The sequence below is a fragment of the Lissotriton helveticus genome, chromosome 8 (assembly GCF_964261635.1).
Source record: "Lissotriton helveticus chromosome 8, aLisHel1.1, whole genome shotgun sequence".
Lineage (NCBI taxonomy): Eukaryota > Metazoa > Chordata > Amphibia > Caudata > Salamandridae > Lissotriton > Lissotriton helveticus.
In genome coordinates, this window is record NC_136069.1 from 1,438,154,010 (window position 1) to 1,438,171,358 (window position 17,349).

General features: G+C 43.7%; 1 protein-coding gene across 4 annotated transcripts in view; it reads right to left on the reverse strand.

Annotated features, from left to right (window-relative positions):
- APP (amyloid beta precursor protein) overlaps positions 1 to 17,349 on the reverse strand; it is a 493,123-nt gene that overhangs the window by 35,330 nt on the left and 440,444 nt on the right. For all 4 annotated transcript variants that reach the window (XM_078658371.1, XM_078658373.1, XM_078658374.1 and 1 more), the window contains one exon: positions 5,342 to 5,442. In XM_078658371.1, coding sequence (XP_078514497.1) covers positions 5,342 to 5,442 — 101 coding nt within the window. The remainder of the gene's footprint in view (positions 1 to 5,341; positions 5,443 to 17,349) is intronic.

The window sequence follows — 17,349 nt, forward strand, 5'->3', positions numbered from 1 at the left end:
TTCTCCACTGAGCACAGGAGATTCATTCACTAACTTGCACAAAAAGTCCTACTGGCTCCTATCAGGTTATTGGAGCTGCCGGCCGTCATCATCCTGAGATAAAGATAATTCTGTACCAATTATTAAAATTCGACAGTGTAAGTGTTCTAATGCATAGACAAAAAATACAAGTTCCCTTTTCATGTAGTCTAGAAAGAGAGACTTTTGTCAAAAACAATTTTATATACAATTTACATTAGAGTGTACATCCTCACTAATTTCAGATTGATAAAATCATGTGTACTAATGCATATTGAAATGGTTGTAAATTTGTTGATCCCTCTACAACCTTGATACATGGGTTGGCTCACTCCAAGCACCTTTCTGCAACTCCCCAGAGACAAAAGTCTCTCTTTCTAGACTACATGAAAAGGGAACTTGTATTTTTTGTCTAATCCTTTAACCCCTTCCCTTTTCACAAAGGGTTTCTCCTTCTTAAATTGGAAGTGTTCTAATGCATTACACCGCATTGGTTATTGTCAACTAATTTTCTTCTATCATTTATTTTTTCGACAAGTATTTGCTAAAAACGAGTTTAATTAAAAATGCCTGGTATTTTGCCACAGAAGGTAACAAGCCTCATTTTATTTACCATAAGACATCGAACATTCTTTAAAAATATTAATTGAACATCAAAAATCGCCACTCTTTTGCCCGAATGAAGCCATTCGTTTACTACTGTACTGTGAAAGTCTAGTACTAAATCTAATTGGTTTGACCATCCTATATAATGTAGAGTTCACTAGTTGTTTTTTTCTGTCAAACATCTCAGATAGGTTGGAAAAAACTTTGGGGGTATTTATTTTGTATTAGAACATTTAGAACAGATACATTTCGACTAAATACTACCATGATTCCTAGCATAATTGGTTCATTATAATCAATTTCAAAATAACACTGGCAGTGAATTGATAAAAAGGTTATGCCATTTAACACTGTGTGCGGTGTGAATACCACCTTCATTGCACGTACAAAGATCTTATTAAAAACTATATTTTGCCCAGTGTAATGAATTACTGTGAACTAAGTGCATGTCTTTAAGATCTTCAACTATTTAGGGGCTTAAAACCATTAAGAGAATAGGCCGCATCGAAGACAACGCTATTTCCAGGAATTTAAGCCATCGAGTTCACAACAGCTCTATCCTACCTACCAACGTACAACCACGAGACTCATGTTTACTGTCAAAAGATCTTCAATTAGGGAATTTTCTACATATGGATTTTCCAACTCCAGAAAATCCTTTACAAAAAAAAACGACAAATACTCATTTCATTTAAACTCACTGTGCTATACTTTTCACTGTATTTTTAATTTTCACTCAAGCTTGGTTTGAGATTTCAATTAGTTAGTTTTATTTAGAGTCACTTTAAAGCATTACAAAGTCGCACAAATAATTACAATTCAATCCTCACATTAAAAACACATTTAAAATGCAGCCATTTGCTGAAGAGTGTCTTTCAGAGCATGAATCCGATAATTGCTACATCGTTTAGGATACTGCAATTTATTAAGAATGTTGGGAGGGCAAACATTCATGTTGCTGTGAGAAATACCCTGTATTGATGAGAAGAATACACGGATTACAGCACTCACCCTACAGGACAAAGAACATTTGTGGAGCAACAGGCACTGCACCAGCTGCCTTTCCATGTGCCACCTGCCATAGGGTAGGGTGCAGTGTATTTAAGCCATTAGACATCTACTTCTAAGCTTTAAATGAACTGGTAGTGAAAAACTCCCAAATTCTTTTTTTACTACTGTGAGGCAAAGTTCTCCCATGGGATAAAATTGGATTACCCCATTGCTTTTAATGAGTGATAACTTTTGTTTAGGAACAAATAAAGTCGGATTGTAAGTTACAATTCTGAAAATGCCACATATAGAAAATAAGACATTTTCTTTTCCTAACCATTTGGAGCCGGAAGCCTGTGACACATGAGTAAACAGTTGACCTTTCTGCATCCCTCCCTTTATAGTGAGACAGGCGGGGACTATGTGTTGGCAGAATGAGCCATAGGGCTAGGATGGGAGGGGAGGAGTTGTTCCCTGCCCCACTTACATTTCAAAGGGGCTGCCTCTGAGAACTCACTAATAACTTGACATCAGTCATTGAGGCCTGGGCAGGAATGAAGGAAATGTCCAGAACCTTCTGTGGAGAGATGTTTCTTTATGCACCAGGTATAAAAATTCAGACCCATTCTTCAGGTAACGCCTGGCCTTGTGGAGGAAACACAAAATGCCTGCCTTGTACTTCAGAGGACTGTCCTGCTGCTCCCAGAGGACTGCCCTGCTGCTTGAAACCTGCATACAACCATCAGAGGACAGCCCTGCTGCTTGAGGACTGCCTTGCTGCTTGAACACTGGGCTCGAACACTGGACCACAAGTGACTCCAAGGGCTAGTTGGCTGGCCTCCTGGTCTGAGCTACAGGGACACAGCAAGCTCTAACAACTTGAAGTCTGCACCTGGACCTTTGGAAGTGGTGCTAAAGGTGCCTAAAAAGGCAAAACCCACAACTAGGGACTCTCAAAATGCTCACTCAAAAAGTGAGAAGAGGACGGACAGGAGACCAGAATCGATCTGCTCGCTGATCCACCCAAGGTGCATTGCTGGTCAGCCTGACTTTGCAGTAGCTTCCGCTACGTTATTCTCCGCAGCAGCAAATCCTGCTCAGCGCCTCCTCTCAGAATGTGGAGCTCTTATCGGCTACAGTCTGCAGCTTCATCCCAACGGACATTTTCGACTTCTACTAAAGTGAAAAACTACAAAAAGTAGACATTTTCACTGTGACTTTGTCCAGCAATTTACCGATGACACCTCCTCCTCCTCGGACACCACTGGTCACCCTGCACTGCTAAACGGTATGTAATGTTTACAACGAAATTTTTACAACGCACTACCATTACAACGCAGGCATTACCACGCATACCATTACAACACATTGCGCTGGGGGGCGCTCTAGGATAGGGAATAAGTTTAATTTTCTATCCAACACCTTCCCTAGTGTCCACGGGGACTGGAGTTGGAATAGAAAATTATACTTACCACTATCCAAAACCTCTAAGCGCTATGCGTTGTAATGGTATGCGTGGTAAAAACCGCGTTGTAAAGGTATGCATGGTAAAAGTATGCGTTGTAACGTCATACATCCCTGCTAAACATTAGCTTCTTAAACATTTTTCTTCAAAATGTATTCTAAGTCCGAAGGTAAGCCGAGACCAGGCATAATCTAACTCTAAACCACACTCCATCTTGGTAGGCTGTAACTTTTGCTTTTGCTCTAGTCTTGCACGACTTGATGTCAGCGGTTGGCACTTTTATCTTTTAAGAGCTAGTTTGTACTACTGTTCTACTGACTGGAATTTTCATTTTAGTGTCAAATAATTCATTAAAACTCTATTTTTACAACATTGGTGTGAGATTTTTCTTCTGTTTACACTTTTTTCCGGTTTGTGTGCTAAATAAATACTTAACACAGTGTCTCTAAGTTAAGCACGATTACTTTTGTGTAAAGTTACCAGAAGGTTAAGCACACATTAATTTAGTGACTTTTGTGGTTTCCCTTTACAGGGATTGTGGCTGTTGGCTGAGAATGGTTTTCAACTCCCACCCCCTCAACCAAAAACTCAATTTCTATTTGCAAACAAAAGAAGCAATGGAATAATAAGCAATTCTTGACCCACTCTGCCCCTACTAAACATGGCAAGAGTCCAATGGGCCCCAATGCAAACATGTGTAATGAGCACACCAATTTAATGATGGGAACTTAAAACAACAATAATTGTGGTGGAGTGGGTTCTACACAGCTCCGGGCCCTGGTACTTCTGCACCTGTTGCACCATTAAAAGCTGCACCCCTGATACCGAGTAAGGTTCAAATATTGCACGTTACCTACAGCAGTGATAAATGCATCATATTGTAGCAGTCCATTGGAATTATATATTGTTCTCTGCTTACCAGACAAGCTAAAGGAGATGAATTCTTCTGAACAGACATTTTGTGAACAAGTGTCTATAAATAAGTCAATAGGGTGAGAAATGTATTTTATGTCCATCTCACACCAAAGAACTGGGAACACAACTGCCATGCCTATTGTTAGAAAACACCCAATGTACCCAACCCTCACCGAAAGAAAAGTCGTGGTGTAGGGACCTGGCCTCTCCCAGAGCAGGCTCATCCCTTGCCCTACATTTTATTGTTGCCTTCATGAGGTCAGGTGCAGAATATGTCATCATACTTAGAGGGCATGGACTGAATAATAATGTGCAACTTGCAAATACCGTTATCAGTAAACGATGAATTATTATGTGTCTCTATTTATTATAATGTAAATTATCATGCAATGTGTGAAATGTACATTTTGAATTTAACCAAAAATATGGTTCTAAACAATGTTAATTCTCTGGAGATCTCTCCGATAAATCCAGAGTCAACCAGACTCTCAGCTACAAATTGAGCCGACACCTGCTTCTAACCCAGATATGATTAGCCACAGTCAAAGAATCACTTGGTCACACTTCCTCACATTGTATAAAGTTTCAAGAGGACTCGCTTTATAGTGCAAACCTACATACATACATAACAAAGAATCACTTTATACAGCAAATGTTATTTTAAAGTTATTCATTAACATTTATGGCACAATATTTCACTAAGTTTTGAGAGGGCAAAATAAAACAAGGGGGCATCAAATGTGAGAATTCCATCACTTGGCAAGCAAATAGTTAAGAACGACGCATTGAGCACGGCCTAGAAGGGACACGGGCCTTCCACTTAAGTTCTTGCTTCATTTGCTTATGTGACCAGCTTTTTAATTCCAGGTCATTAGTTCACAAGCCCAGAAGCCTCAAGGGTCCCATCGGACTCACCCACAGCAAGTGAAAAGGGATAAAGATAGAAAAGGTGCTTGCAAGACTATGATAAGAAGACCACGAGTCTTGGGAGACAGAACAAACTAGATTAGATTCAAGACTAGGATGCCTTTGTATTCGGTAATGCCAGTAATGGTCTCTCCAGAAAAATGTTAGACCCTGTACATACTTCTTTTTATTTTTAAATAAATTAGGCTTTATTTTACTTATACCAATTATTTCCACATCAGTAGGAAACTACTGTTTTGTAGAAAGAAAAAAACATTGGAAAAATTGGCATTTCAGATGTGCGAGGACGGGCACAGGGACAAGATGCTTGCTGTCAAAATGGAACATTTCGGAGACCAGGTTAAGACTGGATCACCAAGAGTCGAACTCCAGGTACAATTTGCAGCAACAGCCTTGAAAAGAGACCCCTTCAGCACTTACTAGTTTCTGATGATGCACTTCGTATCCCGAATCACGCCGGTACTCTGAGTCCATTTTAACTTCAGAGAACTCCTCGGTTTTCATATTGGTCAGACCAGAACCTACAAGAAATGTGAAAATATATACATTTTTAAAACAGTCTAAATGTAATGTAGGTAACCTAGTCATATCTACATGTATTAAACAGTTTGTTCACACGTCACACTTACTCTGTCGCGATCAAAAGAAAAGTGACAATGGGACAATGTAACTCTTGCTCTATTGCAATCAACAGGAAAATGGTACTGGGGTACAATATAACATGCTATGTGCAGCCCTGGACCCTATAGATATAGGACGTAAATGGTTAAATCAGTTCCCAGACTTTATTTAAAGGTTATTTGAGAGATGCTTAGTCAATACCTGTTTTCGCAGCAGACTTCAAACGTCCACTTCTGCATAATGTTTACTTCATAAGGCCTGGGAACATAACACTGATAGCTAATTTATTATTTGTGCCATTTGAACCCTTCTTATTAATCTCGCTTCTTCAGTGGTTTGTATTTTTAATCAGCAACACTGTAGAAGTGGGACAACAGGAAGTGTTGGCAAGTGGTAGATAAAACTGTGGCACTACTGCTAATTATGCTATGTTATACTATTTATAAAAGCACAAAGAATTGCACTAGCGTGTTGCCCGCCACACCGTAGGACTGCTTTTGGTGAGTGCTGAGGATGCAGGTCTCGGCGGCAGGCCATGAGAAGTGAGTGGGGCTAGGCCGCACAGGACCGGGTGTATTCCAGGCCCTGTGCGCCCAGCCGGAAGGGTTTATATTTGAGAGGTTTCTGAATCTGATCATGCTGGGGCTAGGGGCTTCTCAAGGGCGAGAAGGAGGACCTCCTATAACTTCAGCTGGCTCTGGATGCAGCGACGCTGGGGATGGTGACAATCCTACCCTATCCTAGGAGTAGCTACCCAGGAATATAGACGATACCCCACACAGGGGAGCGTGAACTGGGCTCCTTTGCCTTTTGTGCAACAGTTAGCCTCTCTCCCCTCCCTCCTGCACAAGGCACCTGGGAGGGAGACACTGGCGCAGGGACTAGGCCAGAATGGTGGGACCTCAGAGAGCTTCTTTGAGCACCTCGACTGCTCAAGCACAGCCCCTTGCAACTGGGGAGGGCAGGCACTTCGACGGGCCAGGCGTGGTAACTGCGGGACCCACTAGAGCCTAGAGGCAGACTAATGGCCAAGGACAAGTTGCAGGGCACTTTGGATATTTTCACCGAGGCCCCCTCTGCACAGCCTGTGACTAGCACCTTACAATCCGCCCTACATGCCACACCCTCTGAAGAAAAAGCAATGGACACAGCAGCGATACTTGCAGTCATTACTTAATCCAAAGAGATCCTGGAGGTCTGCATTGGGTGCAGATATGCTCCTGCTCTGACAAGACCTGCGACAAATAGTGGACAGAGGAGCAGAGGGCAGGATCTCATAACTGAAAGCTAAGGTGAAAGCACTACTACACTCCCTTACTAAGATGATGACTATAACCAGGGAATTGCCGATCCGAGTGGAGGATGCTGAAGCAAGGGCCCGCAGAAATAATCTACCCTTCGTGGGCTTCGTGGAGGACTGTAAAGTCTCCTTCCCGGCAAAATTCCTTGATCGCTGGTAGGAGAGCCAATTACCGCCTGATGAATTATCCTCCTATTTTATCAGCAAACGAGTGCACAGAGCGCTTGCACCGAGCCCTCCGCCCACAGCTACCCGTGTCCCATGGTTGCCAGATTATTCAACTATTAGGATTATGATGGCTTTCTGAACTGGGCCGCACTCAGACCAACTCGACATTGGACTCTCTTTTAGATCATGATATTTCCGGCCTACACATGTATGATGCAGCAAAAGAGGAAATCCTTCGTTGAGGCTAAGTGGAAGCTTAGGAACCTGGGCATCCGCTATATGCTTCTCTACCCAGGCAAACTTAAAGTGCTCTATCAGAGCCACACATTGGTCTTTGAATTGCTGGAAGAGGTCTGGGAGTGGGCAGAGAAGAAACAACTGCTACTTCTTAATGTGATGCCGCCCCGGAAGAAGGCCTCACTGCTCGGTTCGGGGCTCGGGTTGCCGCTCCTTCCCTGGACCTGCATGGGAAACAGGCCCCAATCACACCACAAGAGACTGCAGAGAAGGACCCCCGGGATCCCTGCGAGCCCCTCTAGACAGAACAAGGAAACACCAGAGGCAGAGGGGGCTACCCAAGTGGATCCGAGGTACCTGCTGTGACAGCACAGCCTTGATGGTGTTCAAGTTGGCCTCTAGGTGAGTCACACACTGACTGCAAAGAGTTATGGAAAGCTGCTACTTGAAGTAGGCAACCAGACAATATGATCTTGAGACATTTTGATCACGCTTAAATCAACATCTTGGACATTTGGGGGATCCTAGAGGGACCCTTCATTGGCGACCTCCCTGCCAATCAACTGTTCTGTTTCCCTGGTTACAGGTTTATAGGGAAAATAAGGGAACTCAATGCACGATGGGACTTTGTTGTTACTGTTTTCTTACATGCGGCCCGTTTTGCCCCATACAGTTATACAATAGATGCCTCCTGTTTTTTAAGTATACAGTGGAGGGGGGTGAGAGATTTAATTTGGGAATGTTATGGTAATAGTTTTTGTTCCGAAGTTTATAGTTCACCTCGTGATATCAGTGACCGATGGTAGTGCTGCTTTGGAAGACCCCATTCGTCCAGGCCCCTTCTTAGATTGACTCCATAGTCCCATGGGCTCTGTCGCTGAACTAGAATTAGTGAAGGTCCTTTCATGGAATGTAATTGAGCTCCTTGAGAATATTAAGCATGGGGCTGTTGGGGCTGTCTTAGTGGCGGCAAAACGTCAGACCAGATGTTTTCTGAAAACCAGTGCCCCTTCCTGGCCCGGATGGGAATTTTGAGGGTGTTTCATGCTGGTTTTCAGAGTGGATCAAGGAGTGCAGCCATCCTCCTAAGAGACGGGCTGCATTTTGACGTACATCATACCTAGCATGACACAGGACAGATACGTAGGAGTGGCGGGGCTAATGTATCGAATCACACTTCCGTTATTCTGTGCTTATGCCCCCCAACCCTGAAGAAACCTTCTTAGTACTGTAGGAGAAATTGCTTGCACAAGGACGTCTGAGTAGGAGATTACTTTACAGTGACTTTAATGGAGTACTGAGCTGGGACTGGGATCACTCTAGTAAAAGTGGTGGTCTATGCTTGGGGATGACTCACCTGGAAAAATGTACAAAGGCTCTACGGCTCATGGGTCCACAGCGGCCACAACACCCATGTGAGAGGGAATACACGTTTTACTCAGGGGCCTATAAGCCTTTTTCCCAACTGGACTACTACTTTATTTCGAGCACCAATCTCCATTGGGTGGCTGACATCCAGATCCTAGTTTGTTGTATTTCTGACCACATACCCACACGATTACAATGGAGAACCAGATGTACAACTTGACAAACAGGCTGGCGATTAGACCCATTGTTCGCTGCCCCAGATCAAAGGCATCATCTTACATTTCCAATAGACTTCTCTCAAACCAAAACTGACTCCGTGACCGCCCTTACAAGTCTGTGGGAGGCGTTTAAGGTCAGCCTTTGAAGTGAAATTATTCGCTATCAGGCGAAAGTGGGGAGAAGGAAGCAGCAAACCCTTAGAGAATTCGAATTCTGCATTCTGGAAATTGACCATCAACTATGCTCTCTCCATCACTTAGACCATGCACAGGACACCCTCAAACAGCTATATAAGGACAAAGCTAAATGAGCATGGAAAGGGACTCAAAGCTGCATCTATCAATGGGATAGTAAAGTAAGTAGAACCCTTCATTGGCTATTCTCAAATAGAATGCAGAGAAATCCCTTAGAAACCATCAGAGTATTAGATGGACCCCCACGCCACCTCCCCCTTCAGGGGAGATAAGGCTGTGGCTAGAGAGTTCACCTCCTACTATGAGAAATTATATTCCAAGGAGGGCCTAGTGCCTGGACATGACATGGAAAGGTTCATCAGGGACCTCCCAGTTAAGAGCCTGGGTACCATTGAGAGAGACCCTCCTGAGGAACCTCTCACAGAGGGTGAGTTGTGGGATGCCACGGCCAATTGATGGCTGGTAAGACTCCAGGTCGAAATGAGTTCCAGTGGAGTTTTTTTGGTTATGCAAGGAGGTCATTGCCCCTCACCTGACTGCCATTTTTACAGAGGCTGTCCAAAAGGGGACTCTTCCGGAGGACTTATGGATGGCCGAGATAGCGATGATACATCAATCCAGAAGACCATCAGAGCAGTGCTTGTTCTATTGTCCGATCACCGCCAAAGTCAAAATACTGACTAAAACAGTCGCGAACAACTTGACAATACTGTTTCCTTTGCACCTTTTTTTTGCTGTTTCACTTGTCACATTGCATAATTCGCCTTTTTCACGAGCACACATGCACACAAGTTTGTACAGGTTACACGTACATTCAATGGAATATAGTGCCGTCATCCCACTTTGTTTAAATACATACTGCTCTTCGCATTTATTCCAACAACCATTAATGCCTCCCCGTCTCCTCCTTCTTGCAACTCCCCGTCTCCTCCTTCTTGCAACTATTGCGTAGGTTTTCTAAAATTGTCTCAAAGTATTACCTGTTGAGACTTTGTTATTTGTAATGCACACTTACTACCCAGTTCTCCACTGGGTTTAGGAGTAACCTCATGAGGTCTGGTCTCGTAGTAACAGTGACAGTATAATATCAGAAGAGCTTGTAAAGCCCTAGCTCTGAGTGGTAGGCTGGAAGGCCCCCTGACATGGTTGCTAGCTGACTTCGAAAAAGCTTGCTATTCCATCAGATGGGATTTTCTCTTTTCCCTCCTGAGGAAGTACAATTTGGGTCCCAAGATTTGCAGTTACATCAAACTACTTCATACAGATCTCAAAGCCCATGCTCAGTATCAGGAAGGTTAACTCAGATGACTTCTGAATCAGCCAAGGGATTCGGCTTGCTTATCTTCTTTCCCTACTCCTTTTTGCACTAGCGATAGAACAGTTGGTGAATTGGATCTTGGTAGACAAGCAGATCCGGGGTTTTGAGTCAGCACCAAGACTACAGAATAAAATCACGTTATATGCCGATGATGTACAGGTGTTCCTATCAAACCTGGAATGGTAAGGCGCCCTTCTGTTACAGATCCTCTGCATATTTGGTACCTTTCCGGGCCTGTGTCTAAAATGAGACAAAGTCCTCCTTGTATGTGAAGGATGATCAACCGGCTGACTTGGTATGGGCAAGATACAGACAAGCAGAAGGTGGGTACAGATATTTGGGAGTCTGTTACCCTGGACACCTAGAGTGCTTGGCATATCATTCAACCCTGGTTATATAAACTGGTAACAAATATATTGTTCTGGTCAGGCCTGCCCCTATCACTTCTAGGCTGCTCAACTATCCTTAAGATGGTCTCACTGCCCCAGATCTTTTACCAGTTGTAAAAATACCACTATCTAATCCGTAAGACAGCGTTTACTAAACTGGAAAGCACAACTGTGTGAACCGTTTGCAAAACTTCAGTTTATGGGATGTGGTCGGGATCGCCAAACTCGGAGATGTGATGCAAGGGACTACGATGAAATCATTTGCAACACTCCTGGAGGAATTTGAACTCTACTGTAGCCAATTCTTTGAATATCACCAACTTCACCATGCATTGACACACTACTTAGGGTCCTTGGAGGACCTGCTGACGGCTAGCGCCTTAGATAATAAATTATAGGGGGAAAACCTGGGTGCCCATAAGATTTCACAAATATATCGCCCCTTGATGCTTAATCCCCGGACACTTTACTGAAACTGAGGGAGGCCTGGGAATCTGATCTAGCCTGACTAGCAGAGGTCGATTGGAGGGAGGCTGTGCATCCCCATTGGAGGCAGTGATTGCAACACAGTTCTGTTCAGATGTACACACAGAACAAAATATAGGTTGTGAAAGATGGGTCTGGTGCCCTCTCTGAGAAGCTTGAGGAGGCACCGAGGGGAGGTGGGAGAGCGATCACATACAATTTAGTCCTGTATTAAAACTGACCCCTTTTTGGGATGGATGTTCACTATAATAGGTGCAGGGTTGCTCGGCTGAAGTATCCCAAGAGACTCCTAGTGCTGCTACATATACCAGCTAATCTGGACAGCAACACATAAAATGGCATTACTTTAAATCGCACTAATGGTTGCTAAAAGGGACATCGCATGGTATTGGAAACACAATGCAACCCCCACTTTGAAAGATTGGAAAAAGGGGCTGGACTCTAGATTAACATTGGGGATACCAATTTAAACAGCCAGAGGTTGCCCACAAAAGCACTCCAAGATTTCGGGGAACTGGGCTTAATACAGAGGAATATTGCTTGAATGCAACAGGATTCGACAGGGGTCTATAGAGGAAAAAATGTAAAAATGTACTAATCCCTGCATAGTAGGCAGACTGAAGAGCCATGGGGGAGTGGGTAGAAGACACGGTATAAGGAGAGAGATGTACTATTTATGTAGTGGTCCTGTATGCCGGATTATTGAATCTGGGACTAACATCTGTTTGTATAGCTAATAATGGATAATCTTCAATAAAATGTTATTTTTAAAAATGAAAGGCAGAAAAAGGAGAACGAAAGATGGGAAGATGGTAACGCAATTAAAGGAAGAAAGTAGATATGAAAAAGAAAATACAAGAGCAAGATAAGGAGAAAGCAATTGTAGGGTGTTGGAAAAGAGGTCTGAGGTGGAAGCAAGACCTGGCAGTCTTCAGGCCTAATTATGACTTTGGTGGTGTGGGAGCAGACCGCCATGCCAGCGCCCCGCTCCCACACCGTCAAAGTAGACCACTGCCCACCAGATCACGAGTCATTCCGTGGGCAGGCAGTGCTGTGGTCCTGAGGTGGTGCAGTACTAAGGCTCATATGTGAGCCTTTGAACTAAGGCACCGAAGGAGGGCCAAAGCAAGTTCCTGCATGGCATGGAATGTGCCCCTCTTGAATGCATCCCCATGCATAGGGGTCCCGTAGGGCACCCCTACTTTCCTGAATGCCACACAATTCATGGTGGGATCACCACCATGAAATGTGTGGAGGTCAGTAAAGTTGTAATAAGCTGGGCGCTGCCGCAGTGGCACCGCCAGCATACTGCTGCCCCAGATCACCAGTGGTTAAGGAGGTCCTTTGGCGGTCCGACCACTGGTGCGCCAGTCCCGATCGCCACCACACCACCAGGAATTTGTCGGTCCGATGGACCACCAAACTGGTATTTAGGCCCTAGGTACCTGGCAAAACCAGAAGCAGTGTGTGTTTTTGTGTACACTGATATCTGTTACAAGGAGCACTGGTCATGAAGCCACAGTAATTCGCTCCGCTCTGCAATGCAACCAAGACTTTTGATTACCCACAGTCAATACTGAAACTTTACAGGCAGAAATAAAATGATTTGCACCGGATAAAACAGTAGAAAAAAAAAAGAATCCGAAAAAATAGAATCGAAGAGCGCATCATGCAAAAACACAAAGGTAATGCTGGCCCTACTGGTTTCGCAGGGGAAGTGCACCAACTCTACTAATCAACAGAGGTTGTCATTTGATTATTACTCGCTTATCACTTGCCCTGGAGGTGAGAAGACAGATGGGGTCTAGTGCACCAGCAAGCGAGTTCTGCATCCCGTGCTTGTTCCATCCAAAGCTAAAAAAGTTACATTTAGAGCGTGTAAACTGCACCGCTTAGGGGTGAACTATGCAAGTTGTCAAGATTAATCAATCAGGGTGGAAGACCCTGACTGTTCAATGGGCTAAATGAACCGTAAATTTGGCAAACCTCAACAGGATCAAGCTTTCTGGCCTCTGAAAAATGTTCCTGATCACTGAATCGTGAATTTCCGAGAGCCCTGCTTGGAAAAGCTGATCACAACATAAAATCCAGATAGACTGGAGCTTTATTATTTCCACCAACACAAAGTCAATACACTGTATGGTACTATTGAATAAAAGGGGAAACGAAATGTGGTTCTATAGATATAACACTATCATTCAGAGATGGTAACAACTGCTGTGAAAGGCGTCGTGCTGGCCCGATTTTGGGCTTTGTCAGAAACAACAAGCCTGATTAAGTCCAACAGCAATGTTCTTCACTGACAGCCTAGTTTACAAGATTTTTATTGCAGATAACAAACCTCTGCCATATTCTACAAGCAAATAACATAAAAGTATGGCTTCCTTTAAATGGTGGCAATAAACAGAAGGCCACCTGGCTCCTAGAAGAGTGTGGAAATACATTCATTTGAAAGTATTTTCCATGATCCTTATGAGTTTCTTAATACATTTGTCAGATCACTAAGTTTGATGATGGTGCTAGCCATTACAATGCTTTCATAGAATGTCACTGAAAAATGGGATCTTGACAGTGTTGGGCTGTCACGTCTGGATAGTTTATTGTGAATTGGCTCCAACAAGTTTACGATACATTGCCCCGTGCCCCCAAAAACATACTGCACAGTCTTCATACATTGATTAGAAGCACATAAAGAGGTTACAGATTATTGTGGCAATAGCAATTCACAGTTTTAATAGAGAAACCAAATAGCCCATTTTTAATTTGTAATCAGTTACCAGTACCCTATTACCTTATGAATTAAGATGGACATCGTACAACCGATCTACTTTTATGGCTTTAGGAAGGTTAGTCAGCAAACTGAGTAACATCTACTCTTTAACCTGCCCAGATACTCGCGGAAGTGGAATACTGCCTCTGTGTATTGCTACACCCTTCTGCACACTATTTGACTCATTGCAATGTTAGGGAGATTGAAACTAGTCCAGCCTAAAACAGGACATGGTCTGTACAGAATCAGCTCATTTTCAAGAGACTACAGAGAAAGACGCTTTCGTGGGACATGCACAAAACTTAAATGTAATTCTGAATCTAAACATGGAGTACTTTTAAAGGGCCCCAACGAACATATGAACTGCAGCATTTTTGGAGATCCCAAATTAAAGGAATATCGAATAGACCGTAGATAGGACAACTGACATCTTACTTTCCTAGTAAAGCAAAGTGGCCAATATTCTTCAACACCCAAAGGTGAAAAGAGGAGAGAGTCTGAAACAGCACTAATCCCTGAGACAAACATGAAACAAAGAATAGGTGCACTGCTGACACATTTGCGAGAGTTTGAGCCATTGGCTTTGTAAATGACAAAGCCAATAGCTCAAACTCTCGCAAATTTGAGACCTACCGCATTAAAAATGCTATTTTTGGAAAAGCGCCCCATACTTAAAAAAAAAAAAAAAAAAGCCTCTGTTTGTCACAGGCGTCCTTGCAGCAGAGGGAGGAGGGGGGAATGGAATATGGAGTGCATTTAAAAGTTATAGCACAATGCCCATTGAGCGCTGAGTTACTAAAAATGACGAAGCAGCAAAGAGTTTGGCAAGCTGCAATTACCCACCATGCCGCCATTGTAAGTTAAAGTAAATAAGTAGAAAAAAAGTAGTGTGCTGAGCCGCAAGTAAAATAGGAAGCAGATGCCATTACTGAAGCTGACGTTCCGGGAGTGCTGTGCACATTATTTAAGTAAATAGTTCTCGGAACTGCTAACGAAAGCTTCCAAGTTAGGACACATGTAAAAGGGCCAGTCCTCATGGGAGGTAACAACAGAAGACAGGGAGGTACTGAGGAGGGCCTAATAAGCCTATAAACAAATCAGAAGCCCATATTTACAAAGCACAATGACATAAGCCAATGAAAAATATGGGTGGAGAGTGGGCGGAGTTTCAAGTTCATACCTGAATACAGCATGCCTCACAGAGCAGCGCATGTGCTGCCCAGGCTCAACCTAAAATGTAATGTCCTTTGGTCAAAATGTGGCACAGCAGAGATGCTTAGCTTCAGTACACCAACATAACCTTTTAAATTAGCCAGAGCTACTGCCAGCACAAATGTCTATCACTGCAACACCCCGATATCTACCTTGACAACTTGAAGGAGAATACTGTGTGTGCTCAACACATGTAAAACATTGGAAGCGGTTAGCCAGGAAGACCGAGCGGAGGCTGAACAATACCGTTTAAAAATATGTGAGTGACAAAAAGATCCTTGGGAAATGCCAACATCAATCACTGTTGACTCAGATGTAAACGTGGGAAAGTCAGAGGGTCCTGAGAATGTACATGCAAAAAAAGACTGAATGAAGGTCATTTCTACATCAGTCTGATCAATCTCAGCAGGACAAGCTAACATACATAGAATTATAGATGGGTAACAGTAAATTACCAGGATGTTTTTCAATAAGGTACTTAAAGTAACATCCGATAGATAATAGCAAAGCTGGAGTGGTCTATGATGTCACTTAGAAATACAAGGTGAAAAAATATCCCCGTAATTCACTTATTTTCCATCTAACAATTTTATGTTTTATACGGCCCACATATATAATCTGCTTTCAACTGTTATGCAGGGACAGAGGAGTAATAAAGATGCCATACATAACATGGCCCCTCCTCCATGCCAAAAATGTTTTTAAAAAAAACAAAAAAATACATGCCCAGTCCTGCACGACCCACAGCACTCTTTTGCCTTCCCCTCTCTCTGTTATAGCAACTGTGCTCTCTGCTTTCCAGCGCTGCTCTAACAGTCTCTGTGAGAGCCTGGAATTCCTTATGACGTAGCAACAGTGGGTAACAGCTTTTATTAACCATTGTTAAGTCATAGCAGTGACCCGGCTGATAATTTCGACTAGGGCTTGGGGATGACTAGGTATATTTTCTTCAATGAGAAGACATTGCCTTCAAAAATGTTCTACCTTGCATACACTGTGGGAGCAGCGGCCATGCTCTAAAGTGTCTTTTTCAATGTTCTCCTTGTTGGCATTGGTGACCTATTGGCGAAGTGAGCACTGATGATATTTCAATGACCTCAGGTGGCTCAAAACACTTTTCCGTTTCGGGGGTGCTGGCCGTGCAGTGAGCCTTGCTTGGTGGATTGACAGACGTGAGACTGCCTTTTCCAGGAGTCCCAAGCTGTGGGAGTTTTGCTCCTGGTCTGTTTCCAGGTAATACACTGATTAGTTTCCCAAATCGTCTGATGTGAGTGGTATTAGTTATTGTTCATCCAGGGTTCCCTCAGTATGGGCCCTGTTTGAAGCGGGCGCTGGTGTAAAGTACCTGCATATTGACGCGGAGTGTGGAATTGGAGACAATACAGAGGCTGGCTCTTTTAGAAGTTGAATATCATTGGGTGGTCCTCGTGTAGCTTGATGTTTGGAGGGTCTCTTTTTTTGTCCCAGTCCTCCTCTTTGTCATGATTGACCCCTGCCTCAAACTAAACATACTATGTGCTTTGGGAAATAGCTTGCATTGTAGCTAAAATGGTAGCTTGCAGGAGAGGTTCTAGTTAGATTGGGGGTGCCCGCTTGTCTTATGGTGGGTGAAGGGCCCTCTGCAGCTCTTTTTTTGTGATTCACCCTGCTGCGTTGAGGCAGATATCATTTGGTGACGCCGGGTCTCAAGTTTTCCAGAATGTCAGTTCCTCTTCCCCCCCACCCCCTCTTTACTGCCTTTGGCTATCTCCGCAGGACGAAATCAAGTGGGTGTGGTGGAAAATAAGCGCTCACAGTTCCCTTCCAATTGCCTCTTCCCCAGACAGAACGAAAGCAGACCACAGTTTTTCAACAGATTAGTTAGTTGGATTGGTTTGTGCCCCCTGTATGATTGCGGTGTGGGGGAATAACAATCGCCTGGATCCTTTTGCTGGGACCTTTTCTAGATCAAGTATTTAGCTGGTTTGCTGAATTAAATCCTGGAACGTTTACCTCAAAGACCAACTGCTGCAGCAGCTAGAGCAGGACTGAAGAGGTTGCAGACAGCAGAGGCAGGGAGCTCACCCGGAACGCAAGTCGCACCCAGACCTAGCTGGGGCGCCTCTGTGGACCAGGGCTCTACCCAGGACTCCGCTCTAAACTCACT